This window comes from Platichthys flesus, chromosome 7, assembly GCF_949316205.1.
Source record: "Platichthys flesus chromosome 7, fPlaFle2.1, whole genome shotgun sequence".
NCBI classification, from domain to species: Eukaryota; Metazoa; Chordata; class Actinopteri; order Pleuronectiformes; family Pleuronectidae; genus Platichthys; species Platichthys flesus.
In genome coordinates, this window is record NC_084951.1 from 24,210,062 (window position 1) to 24,230,275 (window position 20,214).

The 20,214-nt window shown below is 42.2% G+C and overlaps 2 protein-coding genes across 3 annotated transcripts; one reads left to right on the forward strand and one right to left on the reverse strand.

Annotated features, from left to right (window-relative positions):
• Window positions 1-4,676: 4,676 nt before the first annotated feature.
• Window positions 4,677-10,157, reverse strand: dazap2 (DAZ associated protein 2). Its single transcript, XM_062391300.1, has 4 exons — window positions 9,983-10,157; window positions 8,401-8,519; window positions 8,068-8,316; window positions 4,677-7,513 (listed from the first exon to the last, which is right to left on the reverse strand). Exons 1-4 carry the CDS (start codon window positions 9,993-9,995, stop codon window positions 7,385-7,387), a joined length of 510 nt encoding a protein of 169 aa, XP_062247284.1. The 5' UTR covers window positions 9,996-10,157; the 3' UTR covers window positions 4,677-7,384.
• A 657-nt stretch (window positions 10,158-10,814) lies between these two features.
• Window positions 10,815-19,990, forward strand: pou6f1 (POU class 6 homeobox 1). 2 transcript variants are annotated; one of them, XM_062392702.1, is made up of 11 exons: window positions 10,815-11,359; window positions 12,574-12,666; window positions 13,387-13,585; window positions 13,710-13,846; window positions 14,580-14,805; window positions 14,987-15,228; window positions 15,327-15,455; window positions 16,082-16,318; window positions 16,726-16,861; window positions 16,950-17,118; window positions 17,900-19,990. In XM_062392702.1, exons 2-11 carry the CDS (start codon window positions 12,613-12,615, stop codon window positions 18,243-18,245), a joined length of 1,875 nt encoding a protein of 624 aa, XP_062248686.1. In that variant the 5' UTR covers window positions 10,815-11,359; window positions 12,574-12,612; the 3' UTR covers window positions 18,246-19,990. The 2 variants fall into 2 exon arrangements, with proteins under 2 accessions (XP_062248686.1, XP_062248687.1); XM_062392703.1 differs by lacking the exon at window positions 10,815-11,359 and adding an exon at window positions 13,112-13,191 and having other exon boundaries at window positions 12,573-12,666.
• Window positions 19,991-20,214: the final 224 nt, after the last annotated feature.

Below are 20,214 nucleotides of genomic sequence, written 5' to 3' on the forward strand. Positions count from 1 at the left end.
TAACCAGTTAGCCCAACGTTTTTTGATTGATATGTTTTATTCTATAAACTTAAAGATATTCAAGTCACCGTCACATGTGCAAAGAGCCAGAATCTGTAGATGTTTCTCCTGAGAGACGAGGCCCCACGAAGAAGACAAAGAAAAGTCAGCTGAGGATTTAAATGTGTCTGTAAACCGTCAAAATAAAACATGACATCCATTGTGACATTGTTACTTTGCCAGTAAAGATTATTCTCACTGTCGATTTAATCTGCAGAATTGGTCTCCATTAATCGTAACAGTTGATTCTATCGTTAGCCGGAGATGTGTAAACCCTCAGCTGATTGTGTTTTAATTATCAAGGGCTGGAGCGATAAAGTGATTTGTCAATTGGAGTTTGTCATCTTTACAGTTTGACCAATTTAATTTTCTTTGTCACATGTGAGAGTAAACTTAACATTTTGAAGTTTTGGACTTTTAAATGGTCTAAACATTAAGCTTATGGGACTACGTTAGGAAACTTTGCAACTAACTTATTATCTTTATCAATTTATCTGCTGATTCGGTCTGGATTCATTAACGGTTGATATTACAATCCGCCTATTAGCCTAAGGTTTGTGATATGAATGATTAGTTTTATTCGATCAAAAGTCAAAAAAAGAAATCAGTTTACTTTCATGTGTGACAAAGAAAAGTGTCAACTCATCAGATATTAAAGAGATAGAATCTGTGAATGTTAAATGCATTATTTGTCAAGTTGTAAAGAGCCTGAATGTGTAATCTGAAATGACACAGACTATCAATGTTGGTTCACAATCAATTTATCAATTACTGAAAAGTGCTGATTTGTCTGTGTGCTAGTTCTTGACAGTTGTGTGTTTCTTACAGGTTTCCCCTCAGTTGAAAAGCAGCCATGAATAGTAAGTTCACATTCACTGTCAGTGCTGATTTAGTGTCTTGTATTTTTTTTTTTTTCCTGCACATGTTGTACTTTGCAACACGTTTGAATCCCAAAATCTGGGTCATCAAGTCCTGGGCCCCAAACCCCCAAGGGCCCTCCCTTTTTAAGGGCCCCCCCCTAAAGCCCAGGGTTCATTCACCATATGGTTCTGCAGTTTGTGAATCAAAAGACCACTGGTCCTTCAATACACAAAGCTCTGTTCCCAGTTTTTTTAGAGGACAACTTGGTTTATTTGTTTGTATTGTGAAAATGAATGAGTTTGTTAAATTAGTTACTGCTCAGAAGGCCTTGGGCTAAGAGTTATTAATCTGAATTAAAGTGCGAGGTGGAATTTCAAAGTTATTTCATGAATTCATTCAGTGACTTCCCATCAAAGCAATAAAAAGAAAAATGTCCGTCATATTACCCAGAGCCACAGGTGATGTCTGCTCTGAAAGAAACAACCCTGAAATATGAAGTGAATTGAATTGTCACTTCAGCTCTAAAGTGTTTGCTCCTGTGAGTCTGGGAATAATATTGAAGTTGCATAGTGAAGGTGAAAAGAGGCTCAACAGCAGTTCTGCCTCCCAAGGAGGTAAATCTGATTTTAGATGTGAGTTCGATTTGGACCTTTATCGGTGTCATGCAGTGTTTTTCAAATGGTGGAAAGAAGTGAAATCTTCTTTTACTCTAGTAAAACTGTACTTAGACAGATTCATTCATGATGGACACAACTGTTGGTTTTGGTCCTATTAATCATGTGGTTGGTCAAAAAGCCAAAGATGATGTTTTCAACCAACAGTCAAACATTTTAGTTTTCAGGCATTTGAGACTCAGAAAAGCAGCAAACTTACACTTTGGCCTTTTTTCATTTGTGCTCTTCTACTTTCCTCATATTTTAACTTCAAGACTTATTCAAAAAAACTTTTTATCAGTGTTGCCTTTACTCACATTAGAGATCTCACTAGCTACTTTGTTTTCTGAGTCATTGCATCACAGAGGTTTCACTCTGTAATAATAGAGGCTGTTTCAGAGCTTATTAATCAGATTTACTGTGTCACAACTCTGGGGATCCGCTCCTCGGCCGGCAGCTCTGCACTTACACAAGCAGCCTCTTGCACATGGGCCTGATGATAGCGTCCTGTGACATTTCTAACATGCCTCTTTATCTCCCAGCCTCAGACATGACGCCTTTAACGACAGCCTCCACATACGTGACCGCAGCTGTGACTCAGAGTAAGTGCACCGTCTTGTGTGAATGCAATGTCTTGTATTTCTCTTTTTACTTCATAGTATTTCGATGCTTTTCCATTATTGTACTGATTCTTTCTTTCTTTCTCCAACACCAGATCCTGTTGTGTCACTTTCCACACAAGCGGACACCACCACAGTGTTCCAGGGTAACTCCCCCGTCTTCTTGTTTTCCTGGTTGCTTCACGAGCGTCCACACCTTGTCTGTCAACAGTGTGATTAAAACGGATCTACCTGTTTTGGTTCTCTTTCCTCAGTGGCAACAACAGCAGTTCCTGAAAGTTCCGACTCGACAGTTATTGCAGGTAACAGCTCGTTGTTTGTCCTCAACCTCTTTGTTTATATTGCAAAGTTTTTAATCTCTCACTGCAGCATTTTTCTTACCTCTGCCAAGGACGTCATGTTTTCACTAATCTCTAGACCCCCCCCCCCCCCCCCCATATTGGCTGTGGCTCCCAGGTGCTGATTCTTAGTCGGATGATTAAGTTCTCACTAAAAAGCTACTTTCATGAAGCTTTGTGGTGTTTTTCGGTTTTTCATCTCTCAGAAGGATTCATGGATCTTGATGTTTAGAGAGCTGATATTTGTGAGTCTGTGCCGATACCAATCAAAAGTCTAGGTCTTGGCATTGGCAGAGTTACGTACTCTACAGATTCCAGCTTTTAAAATGTGTGTCTTCTCCTCCCAGTGGTTGTTGTTCTCATGCTGCTGACGGTCGCTGCTCTGGCGTTCCTGCTCTATCGATACCTCTGCCACAACAAAGGCGCCTACCGGACGACGGGGGAGCTGGCTCCAGGAGAGGACCCCGACGAGGAGCGCAGCAACCAGGCCGCCACTGAAAAGAAGGAATACTTCATCTGAACGTGGAGGAGGAGGAGGACTCGGGCGTGAGTGGAGCTTAGGAAGGAAACAGAGTTTATGAAGGCCGGAAGAGAAATAGGAATGTTTTTTTTTGTTTAGTTTCTTTTCTTGCTGCACACTGGTTCAGAGGAATACCTTGTTCAAATATTTGCTTAAAGAGAAAAAAAAAATGCACAGGTGCACAAGCCAAACCAAAGATGACATCACTGCAGGAGTGAATGTTGACGGATGTGGAGCAGATGACAGACGACAGGCGTGTGCAGATTAGCCGAGCTGGGCTGGAAACAGGTGGTGGGATTCTGAGACGTCTGTGGTCCCAGTTACATGATCAGTAAATACTCAGCAACTGTTGTAGTGTAAGATTAGCTCGTATGTTGCACTATTCAGCAACTGTGTCTCGGTTCCTCTCTTCCGTATCTGATATGTGTGGTGAGTGCTGGGGTGACGGAGAAAAGAAAATCTCGTGATAAGTTTTCATATCGTCAATATTGATCATTATCGCATTGTATTTCTATATTTAAAAAAAAAAATGTTTGCTCCAGAGTCAAGGTTATTTCAAATTCTTCCATGTGCAAATCAACTCTGTGTTATACCTCCACACTGTGCTTATGTGATGCATACTGTAGGCACTATATCAATTTATATTGGACTTTTATTATACTGTTATCGATGAATTATATTCTCATAACTGTTGTGGTTGTTTTACTGCTCAGTCCTTTTGTGTTGTTTTATTCCGTTACACTGCTTGTACCACACAAACGTACAGATGAAAATGTTCTGGTGCCTTCGAGGGTCGTTACCTTTTACATTGCTTTGCCTTTAAAATTGTTTTTTTTTCTATGCAGCTCTTTTATAAGCTAAAGTCGGAAACAATGTCCTGATGGGAGTAAAAGGAAGGCAAACTTTATGTTGCATGTTTTACCCGCCTGTTTTTGTGTAATTCTTTTCCAGACCTGGTGGCTTCCCTGTTTGAGATAAATATTGGAAGGCAATAAAACTTGTCTTCAGACCAGTGTCATCATCCAGCGTGTTGGCTGTGTCATGTTTTTTTTTTTGTTTTTTTTGAATAATCTCTTAACTCATCAGCCCGGCTGCAAAAGATCCAACTTCCAATCAATGAACGATTCCCTGAAGAATTCCAATGACAACATCAAGCACATACAATGATTTATATCTGTTGTAATCTCATACAAAATCCCAACACAAAATCCCACTAGTCTCTGTTGACGCCATGTTTGAGAGCTGATTCGGTGATAAAATAAAAGACAGCTCAGTTTAATGTTTTCAGAAGACAACCACAGCTTGAAAGGAATACAGCACATATGAATCAAAAATCTGCTGGTGCCCAAAGAAATGAATGATCTTAAAAGATGAGATTTATCACGTCAGCATTCTGTTGATGATTTTACTGTAAATACAGATCTGTTTCTGACTTGTACCCTTTTTTATATAAAAGTGACAATAAGCTGTGACTGAATCTCAAGTGGTCGATAATTATTTCGGACTAAAACCTTCAGTCGTCAAATAAAAGGATCAAACTAGAAATAACATGAGATGCCGCCAGGCCACAACTATACAACCTAAATCACAAATAACTGTTCCTTTAAAATACATGAGGATAAAATGAAATGACAAGCATACAACATTTCAAATTTCCAAAATAACCTTTATTCTAAACTTACATTTTAAATTTTAAGTTTAGTATAAAAAAGTTAAGTGCACCTAAGATCTTTTTTTTTCTTTTTTCAAAGTATTCCATCTTTGACACGTCTCAGCAAACTGTAGTGACACTCACCTCCTTTAGTAATCTTAAAAGATAGAATGTGTACCAAAGTCCGTCACATCACTTTAGTACATCTATTTTTACAAAATATTGTCAAGAGAATCCCTGAACTATAAATGTCCATAATCCTTCAACAGGGAGTGATCCATTTGCTGGCTGTGGTTGGCATAGCATCGACTGGTCAGCTGTAGTTTACAGTACTTCATATTGCTGGGACAAAAGCCACCAGTATGCTGCTTAGCAAACAATCAGAGCAGAGATGCAAAATGAGATAACATTTGATTGAATCATGTTTTTTTGTGTGAAGTTTTGAGAGCTGTGGCCTCGTCCTCAACAAAGCTGTGTGTGAAACGAGAGTTCACACACGGAGCCAGTTTTTGAAACACTTTGAGTGACACGGTCGGTCTCATACGAGGCAGCAGCTTTGTGTGTGGGCTGCCCCGACGGGACGGTCAGTGGATGGATTTTTTGACAGCTGGTCGCACTGACTTCAATAACACTGAAATCGCTAAATGTTGGTCGACAGCGAGTGTTTGTGTTACTGGAGGCCACAGCTGTTAAAACCTGACACGGTATGTCGGATACCCAGTGACACAACCAGACATCGAAATGAATATCTATAAACATCAGTTGATGGTATCCATACAGACTGAGCTAATTCCATGTATTTAAAGTTTTGTCTGATAGGGAATTATGTTAACATTCTAAAAGAAGGTTTTTAATTAGCAGCACAAAAATGTCTCGGGAATGATTTTATGCCGACGAAGGCAAAAAGCCTTGTCGTGAAAAACGGGTTCGCATACACTTTCAATTTACTGAACAACACGACACGTCTGGACATTACTTTAAGAAAGAAATGGAATAACCTCGATGAAGGAAAAGCATTTTTAAAAATGTATGTTCGAAAAATTTCACAGCTTTCTTTAAAAAGGGACATGAAACCAGGTATTCAAAAAAGACAGAGAGTAGCCCCTTGTCTGCAACCTCTCCGATATGCTTAGCAGTGCATCTCAGGTAAAAAGTATTTAATCAAATTTGTACACAGCAAAGGTGCAAAAGTATGCAACAACTTAAAAAGATTCGACTGACCTACATAAAGTGACATTAACACACTAATGATTGCAGTCGCGTGACGACCGGCGGTTCTAGGTGCCAACAATCTCCTCACTGCTTAGATCAATGATATGTTTGCTTTTAAATTGTGACCTAAATTGTTTCCTATGATTTCCAAGTCACAGCCAAACATTAAGTGCATTGTCGACCAAATCTTTGGTACAACCAGCTCATCGGTCATACTCGTGATCCTTTTAAACCCTAACTACTCATGTAAAAATCACTTGAACGTGGAAAAGTCATGAAGGAAGAAACGCAAAACATGGAAATATTAAGTCTCCTCAACCTTAGAAAAATGTCGACTTGAAACAAATGCTATCACAAAGGTGACGTTGTTCTACGGTGGAAAAGTTTATTAAATGGCACCAAATTATACTTCGTGGAGGAGAAACAAGAGGGTAGGTCTCCAAACCTGCACAATAAACATTTAGTGTATAAACTCTGGGTATCCGACTGTGAAATAGAAACAGGACACAAAAAAAAAGCTAAAATGTTACACCAACCACCCCTTCCCATTCCACTTACTATTTGGATTTACTTTAACTTTCTTTCCTTTAAGTTTACTGAAGTTAATTTGCTTTAAATGAGGGCTATCCCCAGTGCTCTTTGGCACTTTGACTATGTTCATCTACAAGTCGCCCAACAAGGTACAGTAATTCACTTTGGATGTTACATGGAATCTTTTTCTGGAATTATTCGCTGACGTCAAATCAATTTCATTTACACGTGATTGAGATGTAACAATCTGTCAGGTGGGCAGTTCACTGTGCAACAGATTGGCTGTGGTATTTTAGATACTGTGCAAAAGACAAGACAATTCTAACTAAAAGCACCCGAGATGCAGATTTTTTTTTTGTTGAGATGTCATTTCTCTTGATCATGGTTATACTGGTATTTACATGGAACTTTTACACATCTATTAATTTAACTACACTAAAAGTATTCAAAAAGACATGTGGAGTATTTCTTTTTTTTTGCGCTTCAACTGCAACTTTGTAACTGCGTTTCACTTTCACCATAAAGCAGCTAAACTAAATAATGCAGGGCTGATATTTCAACATTTCATTTACGTAGCTTTACAGGTATACAAGTACATATTAATTGTAATTTGTGATCCATTCGATCAAAAGGAGACCAGGTCCGTTCAACAAATCCCTGGAAAGTCAATCTTGATTAAGCCAATAAAGAATTGTGGCATGAATTCTACAACATTTAATTTTTTTTTTAATCTAATCACTCCAGGCGGTGGCATTTATCTTTTCATCTCTATGTCACAAGTGGAGTACTGTACCTTTCACAAGGGCTCTAAAATATTACATTCCATTAGGTGATATCAGTATTGTGGCACGGCCAAGCAGCCTGAAGAGGGAGGCGTATGGGGATGTGGGTAAAACTGGGGCATCAGTTTGGGACGAGGGACACGGTTTAGGCATGATGGAGGAGTTGAGAAGTTGCTGTTACCAGATGGTATAACCTCCACTGGATCCGCCCAGGAAGAAGTTACTCTTGCGCTGTGACATTACAACATTGGCACCCTGCATGGCAGCCAGCTGAGCTGCGTTGGGGGGATGTCCAGGAGGTGGGGGCTGGGGGGAGAGGAGAAACAAGCACAGGATTATACAATAGATGAAGGATGAGGATCTGCGAATGATGTGGCTCCTTCACATCATGAGTGCAGTGACGGCTCTGTTTGCTTGGCCTAGTGATGCTGGTTGAAGATTTCTTTTCTGACCTGCAGTTATTGCACTGAGGCAAGTAAAGACCTGCTGCTGCACAAAGAGCTGCTCGCCTGTTTATTCAGAGTTTAGTGAAGCTCGACTCCGTACGCAGACCTGCCACCTGAAGAATCAGCTTTCAAACGCACCCATTGTCATCATTGACCTACGTCTAAGAGTTCCAGCCACTGCGGCTAATCAGTCCCAGCTGCCACAGCGGCGGTCGCTCGTAAATTCAAAGTTTATTAATATTAAATGTATCGTTGGTCCAAATTGCACCTAGTCTGACGCTGCACTACTTTGACCCCTTTGAAAAACACAAGTGTGAAGCCGGTGAGATCAACAGCTCTTGAGATGTGCGAGCCACAGACAGACAGAGGGATTTCTAGAATTATCAGATATTAGCTTATTAGGTGCATACTCACTGGGATGGAAACGTTGCTGCCCTGTGTGAAGCGAGCACCAGCGTCAAATCCACTGTCCACCATCACTGTTGAACCATGGGGGTACATAGCTCCCATGGGATAGTAAGCCATGGGGACATTCTGACCCATCTGCCCAACGGCCATCTGTGGCTGCATGGGCATAAACATCTGAGCACCAGGGTAGTGAGAGGACATCTGCTGCATCTGACCAGGCACCTGAGGTGGAAGCACATATCTGGGCTGGTATATCTGCAGAGACAGAGAAGAACAGACAGGTTTAAAACGGTTTACAGAGGCTACTGGGATTATTACATAATCTAATGTGATTCTTACCTCAGAATATGCAGGTGGTGTGTCTGTGTAGGGAGGTGCCTGAGGGGACATTTGCATAGCAGGAGGGTATACAGGGGCAGTGCTCTGCTGAGGATACACTGCCTGCTGTGGATAGGAACCTGCAGAACAAAACTGTACTTTAGAGCAAATCATCATCCTCTGGTCTTTTTTAACAAGTGTAAGTTTGGGTTAATTTTAATATCGAGGCTGGGAGAGATTTTCTTTCTTTGGTGTCCATTACTACGGTTGAAATGACAAAACTGCATCAAATAGTCGGGTTGGTGGGACGATGCGGCAAAAAACGACAGATAACAAAAATGCATTTGTCCGTATTGCTAATTATCACGATAATTGTCTCATCATTTTTGTCTTTTAAGTTTAACGATAGATTTTTGCTCCTGAGTGAAAGTCGTGGTTTAAGAGAGAACGACAAATTTTATGGATCTGAATTAGATCATATTTTTTTTTACAGCTCCTCACTGTGCTTATACAATTCATTAACATTAAACCGATATATACTGAACGTTGATCATTTGCTATCGATAAAAGCTATACCTGGAAAATTACTGATATTGTTGTATTGCTCCATTTGTCCAGCCCTGATAAAACCTAAGCGCTAATTAAACTATTCTGATAATTGTGCTCATTATATAACCAGAATATATACATATAATCTATATGTATATAGATAGATATAAATATATGTATATATTCTGGTTCCTTTGTCTTCTCCTTGAACAATAAGTCTTTAAAGCATCACCATGGGATTAAGGAACTTTGGGTTTTTCTGCATATAAAAAAAACGTGTAAAATTAGCTGCTGATCAATTAGACGAATAGATTTATGAACTAATTGTCTCAGCTGAATTTTGATGTATTAAATGTTGGTCTTTATGATTTTACACATGATTTACTCATGTTTTGCAGCCTACACTTAAACAAACAATGACTAAATAAAAATGCATTTAAATGGACGAAAATATTTTTCTTTTACGCTTTTTAAGTTAACAACAATGGATTTACTTCCCGGTTTATTATTCCCATTTCTTTAGATTATTTAGCATTTTTGATGAAAAATTCATGAAAAAGATCAAAATTCAAAAAGAGTCATTTCCCTCCGACACAAATTTGCGATCCGCTAAATAACAAATAGCGGAGGAAATAACGTATCCGGTGATATTCGTGTATATTCACACATTTACATTCCCATGCTTCCGTCTTACAAAACAAGAGGAGGCATCATATCTGCCTTTAAACCTCCGGAGTGTGAGTGTGTGTGTGTGCTAATGCTAAGCTAACAGATCATATGAGCCTCGGCCATTAAAGCTGCGGGATTGTGCGGTGACAGTGGATCCAGATGTTCGGCCTGTGTGCAGATGTGCTCGGTGGAGATAAACTCAGCGGCCGAGCCGAACGCGGATGCTCGCGACGCCGAGCGGACAAGCGGCGGTTCGCCATGTCCGCAGCCGAACGTGAAGTCCGCCGCTGAGCCTCCTTCATCTGTGGCCATTACGGCTGCTCATCGCCGCTTTGTGCCGTCGGCGTCGTGCGGAGCCTCGGCCGCGCGGAGTCCGGACAAATACCTTTGTTGTTCATGGCGGCGGGAGCGGTGCTGCGGCTGCGGGAGATGTCTGCTTTCAACACGGGGACACTGTGCGTATCGAGTCGCGGCCTTTAGATCAGATTTGCTGCTGCTTCGCGATTCCTCCACTTCCTTGTTTTTCAGCTTCTTGTTGTTGTGGAAGTGCTGACGTCACTCGCTCTCTCCGTGCGCGCTCCGGGTTCTGTCGGACGCACGCAGGCCGACTCGCGCGCCCCCCACAGGCGGGCACGGGAGGGGCAGCGGAGGAGAGAGGAGAGAGATGGATGAAGAATAGATGAAGAATAGATAGATGAAGAATCGTAAGATAAGTGGGTGGGTAGATAGATAGATAGATAGATGAATAATAGATAGATTGATAGATAGATAGATGAAGAATAGATAGATAAGTGGGTGGATAGATAGATAGATAGATTTAGAATAATAGATAGATTGATAGATAGATGGATGGATAGAATGAATACAAAAATAGAAAATGCTGAGTATGTACATTATATACACCTTTCCCAGCTACTTCTCAGTAAAATTAAGGTGCATTGAAAGATAAAATCTACTCAATAAAGGTTTTTATGATATGTTATTATACGTTATGTTATTATATGTTATGTTATGTAACATAATGATATGTTATGTTATGTTTTAATGTTATTACATGTTATGTTATGTTACATAATGGTATGTTATGTTATGTTTTAATGTTATTATATGTTATGTTATGTAACATAATGGTATGTTATGGTATGTTATGTCATGATATGATATGTTATGATATGTTCGCTCCTGCTCTTTTCCTATGGCACTTCCCCTTTAAGAGAACCATGGCTCCCGTGTTATTATACGTTATGTTATTATGTAATATTATGCTATAGTATGTAACTCTTTGTTGTATTATGTAATGTTATTTTATGTTATGATATGTTATGATTTGTCATATTATCATATGTTCTCTTCAGCTCTTTTCCTCGGGCACGTCCCCTTTAAGAGAACCATGGCTCCCGTCAAGTCGAGGCAGACATTTTTCAATGCGAGCCTTTTTTTCTCCTTGCATAAATTATGTTCATGACGTAGTGCAAAAGGCCAATTTTCGGGCAATTTTGCGCGACTTTTCTGACGGAATGGGATCGAACTGTGACACCTGAAGGATCCCGGCGGCGCGCGGGGCTGCAGACGGGTCGTCGTCATTAAATATTAAGAGCGAGCGCGGATCCAGAGACTCCTTATCAATGCAAATGGCTCTTTTGTGCGCAGCCACAGATCCTGTCTGGGAGCTGAGATGAATTTTTAATTATGTGTGACTGAAACAAACTGTGACACGGAGCCGCTTGTGTGACAATCACGGGGAATAAGCTGCACGGACGCGGTAAGTTGGACATAATGAGACCGGGACCGTGTTCGAGCCCCGCGCCGCAAGCGTGCAGCGGCGACACGGCGAGAGGAAATGAGTTTGGGTTAATATGCAATGTTCGTAATTAGCATAATTTATATATTTATGATAAAGAGAGGGGAATACATAATATTGTGTCTGCACACACGAGGTCGGGGAGGTTTCTGTCGCCGGGGCTCGGCGGTGGGTGCTCGGGTCCTAAAAGTGGCCGAGGAGGCGAGACTTTTCTCGGGCAGGATGGGGGTGGGGAGCCCAGGAAGAGCCGCTGAAGTTTCTGACAGATCCTCGGTCCTCAGGGGGCCGAGCAGCGGGAGACACAGCAACTTCCCTGCTGCTCCCCGATCCGGGAGGAATCTGCAGCCGGATCTCTGCCTGTGATCCGCGGGGCTCGTTTCTCTGCAGCTTCACACCGTGGCCTGGTTATCAGGCCCCTCCAAATAGTCTGGTTCTGCAAGGACAGAAATAGCCATGAGAAAAATGACCCAACCCTCCGTGCATGTGGGTTTTGCTTTAACCAGCATTTGCCCCTTAAAGTGTGGACACAGCTGCACAGTCACCTTCATGTGTTTTTACAAATCACATTAGAAGAAGCTGGTGAAGTTATGAAGAGTTTGTTGACAGATTCAGACAAAGTGTCTGGAGGACAGGTTCTGTTAGTTGCTGCTGTCAGACTGACAATCTGTTCATTTAACACTAGAATAACCATTTTATATCCAGGCAACTTCAATATCCTATAAGTGTGATGTCATTTTACTAGTTTACACTGAATATATTTCTATTTATTTGAATAGTTCCTTGTTTTTACAATGTGTTTCATACTTCCTAGTGTAGATTCCTCTCTGCACGTGTGTTTGCTTTAACCAGCATTTGCCCCCTAACGTGTGGACACAGTCGCAAAGTCACCTTCATGTGTTTTGATTCCAAATAAAATTAGGAGGTGGTGAAGTTATCAAGAGTTTGTTTACTGATGTTAAATGATTCACCCAAAGCATCTGTACATACAATTAGGGTATTAACTCATTTAACTGTGCAATAAACTGTTTCTATCTGTGTAGATAGGAAAAATTGGACCACAAGCATCTTTAGTATTTACTTAGAAAGATATGCATTTTTTTTTCTAATCTGTGCGAAAAGAGTAAAGGCCACACTGCTAACCACTGCTCTTATCTCATCTCTGTGTGTCTGCTCAGGATGCCAGGACAGCAGTGACGGTGGTGGAGCAGCGAGCCATGAACTCCCAGGACCTCCCTGCCAGGGATGCTCCCCTCACTGTGAATGAGCAGGTAACACTCAGCTGTCTGGGTGGAGAGACGCCAAACCTTTAGTTTACCGCTCCAGTCTTCCTCCCATGTGTCCACACCCCATCATAACTAAGTGATTAACCTCCACACTCACAGCTCATTGAGATCACACCTTTTGTGTTTGAGCACCTTGTAATAGCTGCTGCTCGTTACTCGTGAGGGAAACCGGTTTCTGAACTGTCATGCTTAATAATTCATTGTTTATTTATCTTCTGTAGTAACATTGTGTGTGGACATAGTCAGCGAACAAAAGCAATGCTCTTCACTGCTGCACGAGAGGAGCTTGAAGGAGACATTCCTCGAGAAGCTTGTTGGCTGATGCTCATGTCATTGTTTGGATGTTCTCATGCTCTTCTCATTCGTGCCTGTTTCTCTTTCTTTTGGTCATTGTTTCCTAACATGTGCTCGGCTTCTCTGTTCTCTTCAGCCATTCACTGTCTGACAGCAGAAGTCTTTTTTCAGCCATTTAAATCCTGCACTTTGAAATTCCCTGCCAAAGACAACCAGGTATGCATCCTCCTCTCTCTCTCTTCCTGCATTGTGTCTCTGCACTTTGTCCTCCAGCCCAGGTTGTCTCGCTGCCGCTCCCCTTTCCCTATTGCATACCACCAATTGATACAGGTTTTTCCCCATATTCATCTGTCTGCAATAGGAGTTTAGCATTTCAGTCAAACCCAGCTTCAACTCCTTATACCTGCGCAGGTCATTGTGATGTCCGGCGATGAGACCATCCGTGTGCTAGAGGTGGAGGTCGATGCACCGCTGCCATTGTCCATAACCAATGTTAAGAGTGAAGGCAAAACTGTGGAGGGAGTGGTTCGGGCCACTGAGGAGCAAGCTGAGGGCGGAGGCGGCGACTCTCAGGACGACCCGCCTGCTTCCCAGAGCAGTGGAGGAATAGGTAAATCATGGATAGCAGATGACTTACTACTATTTTGTGAATGACACACTTCTGAAATGCTGCTGGAAACTATGAAAACCACTTTGAATGTCACTAAGAACCAACCTGGTCATTGATCCTGCAGTGCTCGCTGAACAGCAGGTGGTGTCTGTCGAGGCTCCGACCCCCGCTGTCCAAACGCTGACTCCTGCTGTTCCCATCAGTGTGTCCCTGACTCAGCCACAGGCCGCCATGCCCATCACGGTACAAGGCTGTCCACAGGTATCAATATGAGTTTACACATTTTCCATGTTCATCTAAAGTCAGAGACAGAATCCTGTCGCCTGGTTTAGTTGACCTGAAACCAGAGGCCGAACCAAACGAGGGTTTGGGATACAAATAAAAAGTGACAAGAAGAAAAAACCTCTATGTATTTCAGCCTGTTTACATATGATGTCTTGTCCATTAATCACATGCCACAGGGATTAACGTCACTGGGTCCCCCACAGGCTCCTGTAGGTGATTTACTGACGACACTGATTTAAGCAGTTGTCTCTCGTGCACACTGAATGTAAAAAAAATGGCTCAAGTTTAATTGCAAACACTTGAACACACGGCCTGAGGCTGCAGAAATCCTTGCCACGACTTTTCACTGGTGAACAGCTCTATGTGCAGCTTCAGGGCTCAGCAGTAGATCTTTATTTGCTGAGGCTCAATTACTGCAGGTCACTTTTACAGTTTCAGAAAGAAAACTGCAACCAGCATCACCACAGACCAATAACACCTGTCCTTTCCAAAAAAGGCCTGTGCTACTGCTCCAGTGAAAAACAAAAGAAGAAGAAATTAAAAAGTGCAGCAGAGAAAGATGGGTTGTTTTAGTGCATAATGAATAATGTATCAGTACTCTTTAGTTAAAACTGCTCCTGTAAATCACCAGAATAAAAGATCAGTGTACAGTGTAATTGCCCTTTAAAGATCATCTTCTCAGTTTCAATCTGTCTCTTCACGAAATCAGGTGCTGACCCAGGAAAATCTGGCTGCGTTGATGACCGGCATGATGGCCCAGACGGGGTCGCTGGGGCAGCCCCTGCTCATCCCCCTGAGTATGGCCGGCTCCCTCGGTGGCCAGGGGAGCCTGGCTCTTCTCACCCTCCCCACCACCAGTTTAGCTGCTCTCCCTGGGCTCACTGCGGCCAACCCGGCGGCAAACCTCCTCAAGCTGCCCTTCGCCGGCCTTCAAGGTAAAATAACCAAACTGTCCGTGCAGGTGTGCTGCCCCTTCGGCCTCTGTTGTTCAGATTGTATGGATCGGAGCTAATTAGTGTGACTGGTATTGTGGCTATAAACCTTTAATAATGTTTGTCACAATAAACAGTATTTCAGAAACACTAACAGTTTCTATACCATTGAATTTCCCTCCAGCTGCAACAGTCCTGAACTCCATCCACCCTCAGCTACAAGCCAACACACAGACATTGTTCCAGCCTCAAGCCGCCTCCCTGCAGCCGCTCCAAGCAGCAGTGCAGCAGCTGACACAGGTGACCAGTGCCCAGGTCACTGCCGCTCAGGTGGCGGCCGCCCAGGCTACCTCGGCCAGCATCGCTCAGTCCAACATATCTTTGGCAGCTCTGCAGACCGCAGGACTCTCCATCAATCCGGCTATAGTAAGAGGGCCACTGCAGAGATCTACCTGTAGAGACAGCTGCTCTGCAACATCTGGCTCCATCGTTTAATCTAATCTCATCTTCTTGTCAATGCTCAGATCAATGCTGCTTCTCTGGGAGGACAACCCCAGTTCCTCAGTTCCCTCACCTCCACCCCCATCATCACCAGTGCCATGTCCAATATGGCGGGCATCACGAGCCAGATCATCACAAATGCCCAGGGACAGGTGGGTTACATAACACACTGCTTCCACAGCTGCTGCTCAGTTTCTCTTCTAAGTGCAGCCAGCTAAAGGGAAGATGCTTTAAATAGTCTAAAGAAAATGTGTCCCCTCCTTTTGAGTTTTGTGTCATTCGCCCAAAACAATAAGAGACGGCTAGATTATAATTGCCTGGAGCACATCACAGTCTTCATAACAAAATGAGAACGGTATAAGAACGAGTCGTTTACAAGCAGTGCGCTTCACTTAAAACGTTTTGATTAATAATCTCCAAGGACAATCAAGATGTTTACGTGTTGTATTTCTGTTTTCAGTCATAAAGGAAGCCAGCCTCTGTTTAGCATCAATCAGCAATTCTATTTGAAGTCAGTGGAGCGAGAGACACTTTGAAAACTGATTTGTCCTCTCAAACTCTTCCATTACTCAATCTCACCATTATTGCAGCTCATCACAGTTCAGTGCTGTGTTTAATTTTGAAAGACATGATTTTTATTCCAAGGACGTTCTTGTTTCCCTAAAAGCGAACACACCGCACCGACAGCTGAACGTCTGCAAACTGAAAACCAGCACAGAGAGTTTGGTTCAATTATTCATACGCGTGTGTTTCTCCAACACTCAAACTGAATTGACAGGTTATAGGAACCCTCCCGCTGCTGCTGAACCCAGGTTCTCTGGCTGGAGGGGCTGCGACCTCCACCCTCCCCCTCCATAGTCTCCAGCTCCAGACTGTCACCCCGCAGCTGCTTTTCAACACCCAGGGTCAGATCATTGCCACGTATGGGAACGGACCCGCCACAGCCGTCACCTCTGCCGCGGCGGTTCTGCCCAAAGCCGCCGCTCCTCCAACGCTCGCCAAGCTTCACACGCAGGTTCGTGTTGAGTCCAGAAAAACTGCAATTACACTTTAAAGCTGGAACAGACAACAACTAGATTGGCCCTCAGAGGAGCTCACACATCGTTCCCTTAAGTTCAAACGGCACCAAATTACACACACGTATAGATCAGTTCCCTTTAATATCAAGATGCATTAATTATTCCCTGAGAAATTGGAGGAAATTTTGAAAAATACCCTCTCTAGCGATGTTCCTGGATCTGTCCACTGACCCATATCACATCCTCCCACCAAGTTTTTGTGTAATCTTGCCTAAAAACTAATAAAAACATACAAACCAACAAACTATACAAATACTGTAGGACTCTTTTCCCTGGAGGTTTTCCCATTTTGCTAGTGTCGTTATTCCAGTTTAAGCATATTGTGTGTTTCCTTTCTTCCCAGCCTTCGGTAACCACTGTCACTCAGTCTCCAGTTGTCATCGCCCCGCAGCCGTCTGTTCTGAAGACGGCCGCCACGCTGTCCCCCGCGGTCCCCATCACCTGTGGAGACATAGCGAAAGTGGGCCAGCTTGTCGGCAGTAGGTGCACCTCCTTCTCCTCTCCCTCCAAACATAGATCCGTTGTAAGTGGGTTGATATTTTTAACCCGACTCTTCACGCTTTGCAGAACCCCAGCAGGTAGTCAGCGGCGAGGAGGGCATTAATCTGGACGAGATTCGCGAGTTTGCCAAGAATTTCAAGATCCGCCGGCTGTCCCTGGGGCTCACGCAGACACAAGTAGGGCAGGCGCTGACCGCAACCGAAGGTCCGGCTTACAGCCAGTCGGCCATTTGCAGGTAAATTACTTCACGTTCCAAAGAACCTGATTTATTGCTCTCGATGACCCGGCCTACACGGTGCATTTTATATGTACATGCGCTAACCTTATTTACATGCACATAAATAACCATCCTGTATTTCTTGAGGGAGTTCATGCCTAGTGATGCGATCGTAACACAGTGACATGTTTAATATCTGGTAAATAAACTGTAGCATTAGAGGAAATATGTAGGATTAATTTTGCCACTAGATGTCACTCTAGATCACCAGCACGTCAATATAACATCTAATTCTTTATGGGCCGCACTTCCGAGGCAGTAGTCCACTCCGCTCCACATCCTGAAGCGCCCTTGGGCAAGGCACTGAACGTCATATGGCCCCTGATTGCTGCGAATGGCCAGTGGTAGAGAGAACACTGTTTATAGAAGTGTGTGAATGCAGGTGACTGTGTGAATGCAGGTGATTGGTCGATAAGACTAGAAAAGATAAATAGATTTCCCGGTTAGCTTAGCAATGGAAAAAGTCCAATATGGCCGACAAATTGTGTTAATAGTCGTGATATGTTGCGATTACCCAGTGGACAACAACTCCCATGATCCCACACTGCTTTGTGACATCATCAAACTTTTGTTCTTGTATGGATTGAGAGACCCCTAGTGGCCCGAAGATACATATTGTTAAAATATCTAATTTACTGCCCTGCAATCTGAAACCATGTGAATGCATAGGGATCAAATTGAGATACAGTGCATGTAGTGTGGTTTCATTCAACACATCGAGCTTTGTTTTGCGCTGTAGGTTTGAAAAGCTGGACATCACCCCAAAGAGTGCTCAGAAGCTGAAGCCAGTGCTGGAGAAGTGGCTGGCGGAGGCCGAGCACTGGAACCAGAAGGGCCAGCAGAACCTGATGGAGTTCGTCGGCGGTGAACCTTCCAAAAAACGCAAGCGGCGCACGAGTTTCACACCGCAGGCGATAGAAGTCCTGAACTCGTACTTTGACAAGAACACCCTGCCGACGGGTCAGGAGATCACGGAGATTGCTCGAGAGCTGAACTACGACCGAGAGGTTGTGCGCGTTTGGTTCTGCAACCGGCGACAGACGCTGAAAAACACGAGCAAGATCAACGTCTTCCAGGTTCAGTAGCGACCTCGTCCCCGGAGAGTTCCCCTCGGATCTTTGGTCCTTTTTTTGAAAGCGGAGCATTTGATATGAAGACACAGATGTAAATAGTTCTGTAAATATGATTTAAACTCTGTAAAAGCTGAGAGAATATGAACTTTTTTTGAGAAAAATATGGAAATACATGATGGAAGGTTTATGAAAGATTAGCAGAAATAAGTTCCTATTGTCTTTGAAGTCAAAGTGCATGGTCTGCTCATCATATTTAAAAACATTTTATGAACTTTTGTACAAGTGGTTTTATAGGCTGCCCTTCTGACTTCTGTCAAGTGGGCGAACACTTATTAATATTGAGTTTAATCGCATTTTGACATGATGACTGACATTCTGCTGATCTCTGTGTGATGTGCTTTTACCACCACGGATGTTTTCAAATGTGTTTTTCCTCATTCACTTTATATTCACAGAAGATTCAGACAGAGATGAGACTGTAGACTGTAACCTGCAAGCTGTCTAAGGAATGCCAAAAATAACATTGTCCTCTATTGACTCTGGATTCTTTGGGACAATCGTCATTTTGATATTTGTTGTTGATAATCACAGAGATTGATTCAAAATCTGTCGTCATTTCCTGTAGTTTAGCTTCGATCATTTCATTCAGCAGAACGACAGACGGTTGTTTCTGATGCTCAACAGATAACAAACTGGTTCCTATCACACTGATACCGTGGCTCAGGCACCTTGATGCCGGCGTATTTCAGTTTCCTATAAAGTGTTGTTTCATTCACGAGTTACCGACTGTGGAAAAATACACATACTGTTTGTGGGTGACACACGTGTGTGAATTTATCACTGTCTGACTTTATGCTTTCTGTTTAATGCGCTTATCATACTCTGAGAGTATTTTGTATTTGCATCCGTTCATTGTTGTTCCTTCGATGCTTTGACAGTGTTTCAGTGACATTTTTCTTCTCCAGTTACCTAATATTTTAAAAACAGGAGCTTAATTTAAACGTTTATTAAATTAAATTAACTCTTCCCTCATATTAAACATAATATCAGTCGGATTGATTTACTGAGTTAAAAGAAGAAGAACGAACTATTTTACTAAGAATACTTTGTGGTTGATGAGTTCTGACTTTCAATCTGAATGAGTATGAAGACGGCTTCTCATGTGCAGTGTGGAGATATAAAATGTAGGAACAAGACTGTAGCAGTTATTTTTTGTTATTTTTGCCAATTCTTTAAGAATTATTTGCACTTTAGTGGAAGTTGGCGTGTTATGGATTGTTTGTCTGTGCAGTGCAAGGTTTCAGTTATGTTTTGTGAAAGAATTTCATTTCTGTGTTTTAATCAACTTGACAAATAACATCTTTTATTAAGTTTATTGTTCTTCTAATGCAGATGAAATGTAAAATACTGCAGTTTAACTATAACCTAAATTTTTGTTTGTTTGTGAATGATACGTTGAATGGTGCATTTTATGTTCCACCATATGTTTGCCTTTTTAACAACGGTACATCTACATATGGTTTGATTTACAATGAAAACAATTAATATAACAAAGAACTTTAAGAGGTTTTAACTTCATGTTCAATATGGGAAGACAAAATATACAACATGGTTTAAAATACTATGATACAAATAGAGAAAAAATTTGCTTAATTAAATCAATAAGATATCAGCTTTCAGTTTTTTGACTCTGCAAAGCACATAAGATAAGGTCATGCTTTTCTTTGTCCTTTTCTGTCAAATGAATCAAATAAAACTGGTCTTTATGAATCACTTCTTGTGTATGATGTACAAATCTATTTTATTGATATCTATCTATCTATCTATCTATCTATCTATCTATCTATCTATCTATCTATCTATCTATCTATCTGTCATCTTTCTGTTTGTCTATCGATCTCTCTATCTATCCGACCTCATGTGTAATCAGCGATGAGCGGTGTGTGGCGATAACGAGCTACTCTCGATCTAACGCAGGAGA

Coding starts and splice junctions, on each gene's coding strand:
- dazap2 (XM_062391300.1), bottom strand. Junction 8,317..8,400: donor CACCACCTGCATATTCTGAG/GTAAGAATCACA, acceptor CTGTCTCTGCAG/ATATACCAGCCCAGATATGT. Junction 7,514..8,067: donor GCAGCAACGTTTCCATCCCA/GTGAGTATGCAC, acceptor CTCTCCCCCCAG/CCCCCACCTCCTGGACATCC.
- pou6f1 (XM_062392702.1), top strand. CDS start 12,613: ATGAACTCCCAGGACCTCCCTGCCAGGGATGCTCCCCTCACTGTGAAT. Junction 13,847..14,579: donor CGGTACAAGGCTGTCCACAG/GTATCAATATGA, acceptor TCACGAAATCAG/GTGCTGACCCAGGAAAATCT. Junction 16,319..16,725: donor TCGCCAAGCTTCACACGCAG/GTTCGTGTTGAG, acceptor CTTTCTTCCCAG/CCTTCGGTAACCACTGTCAC.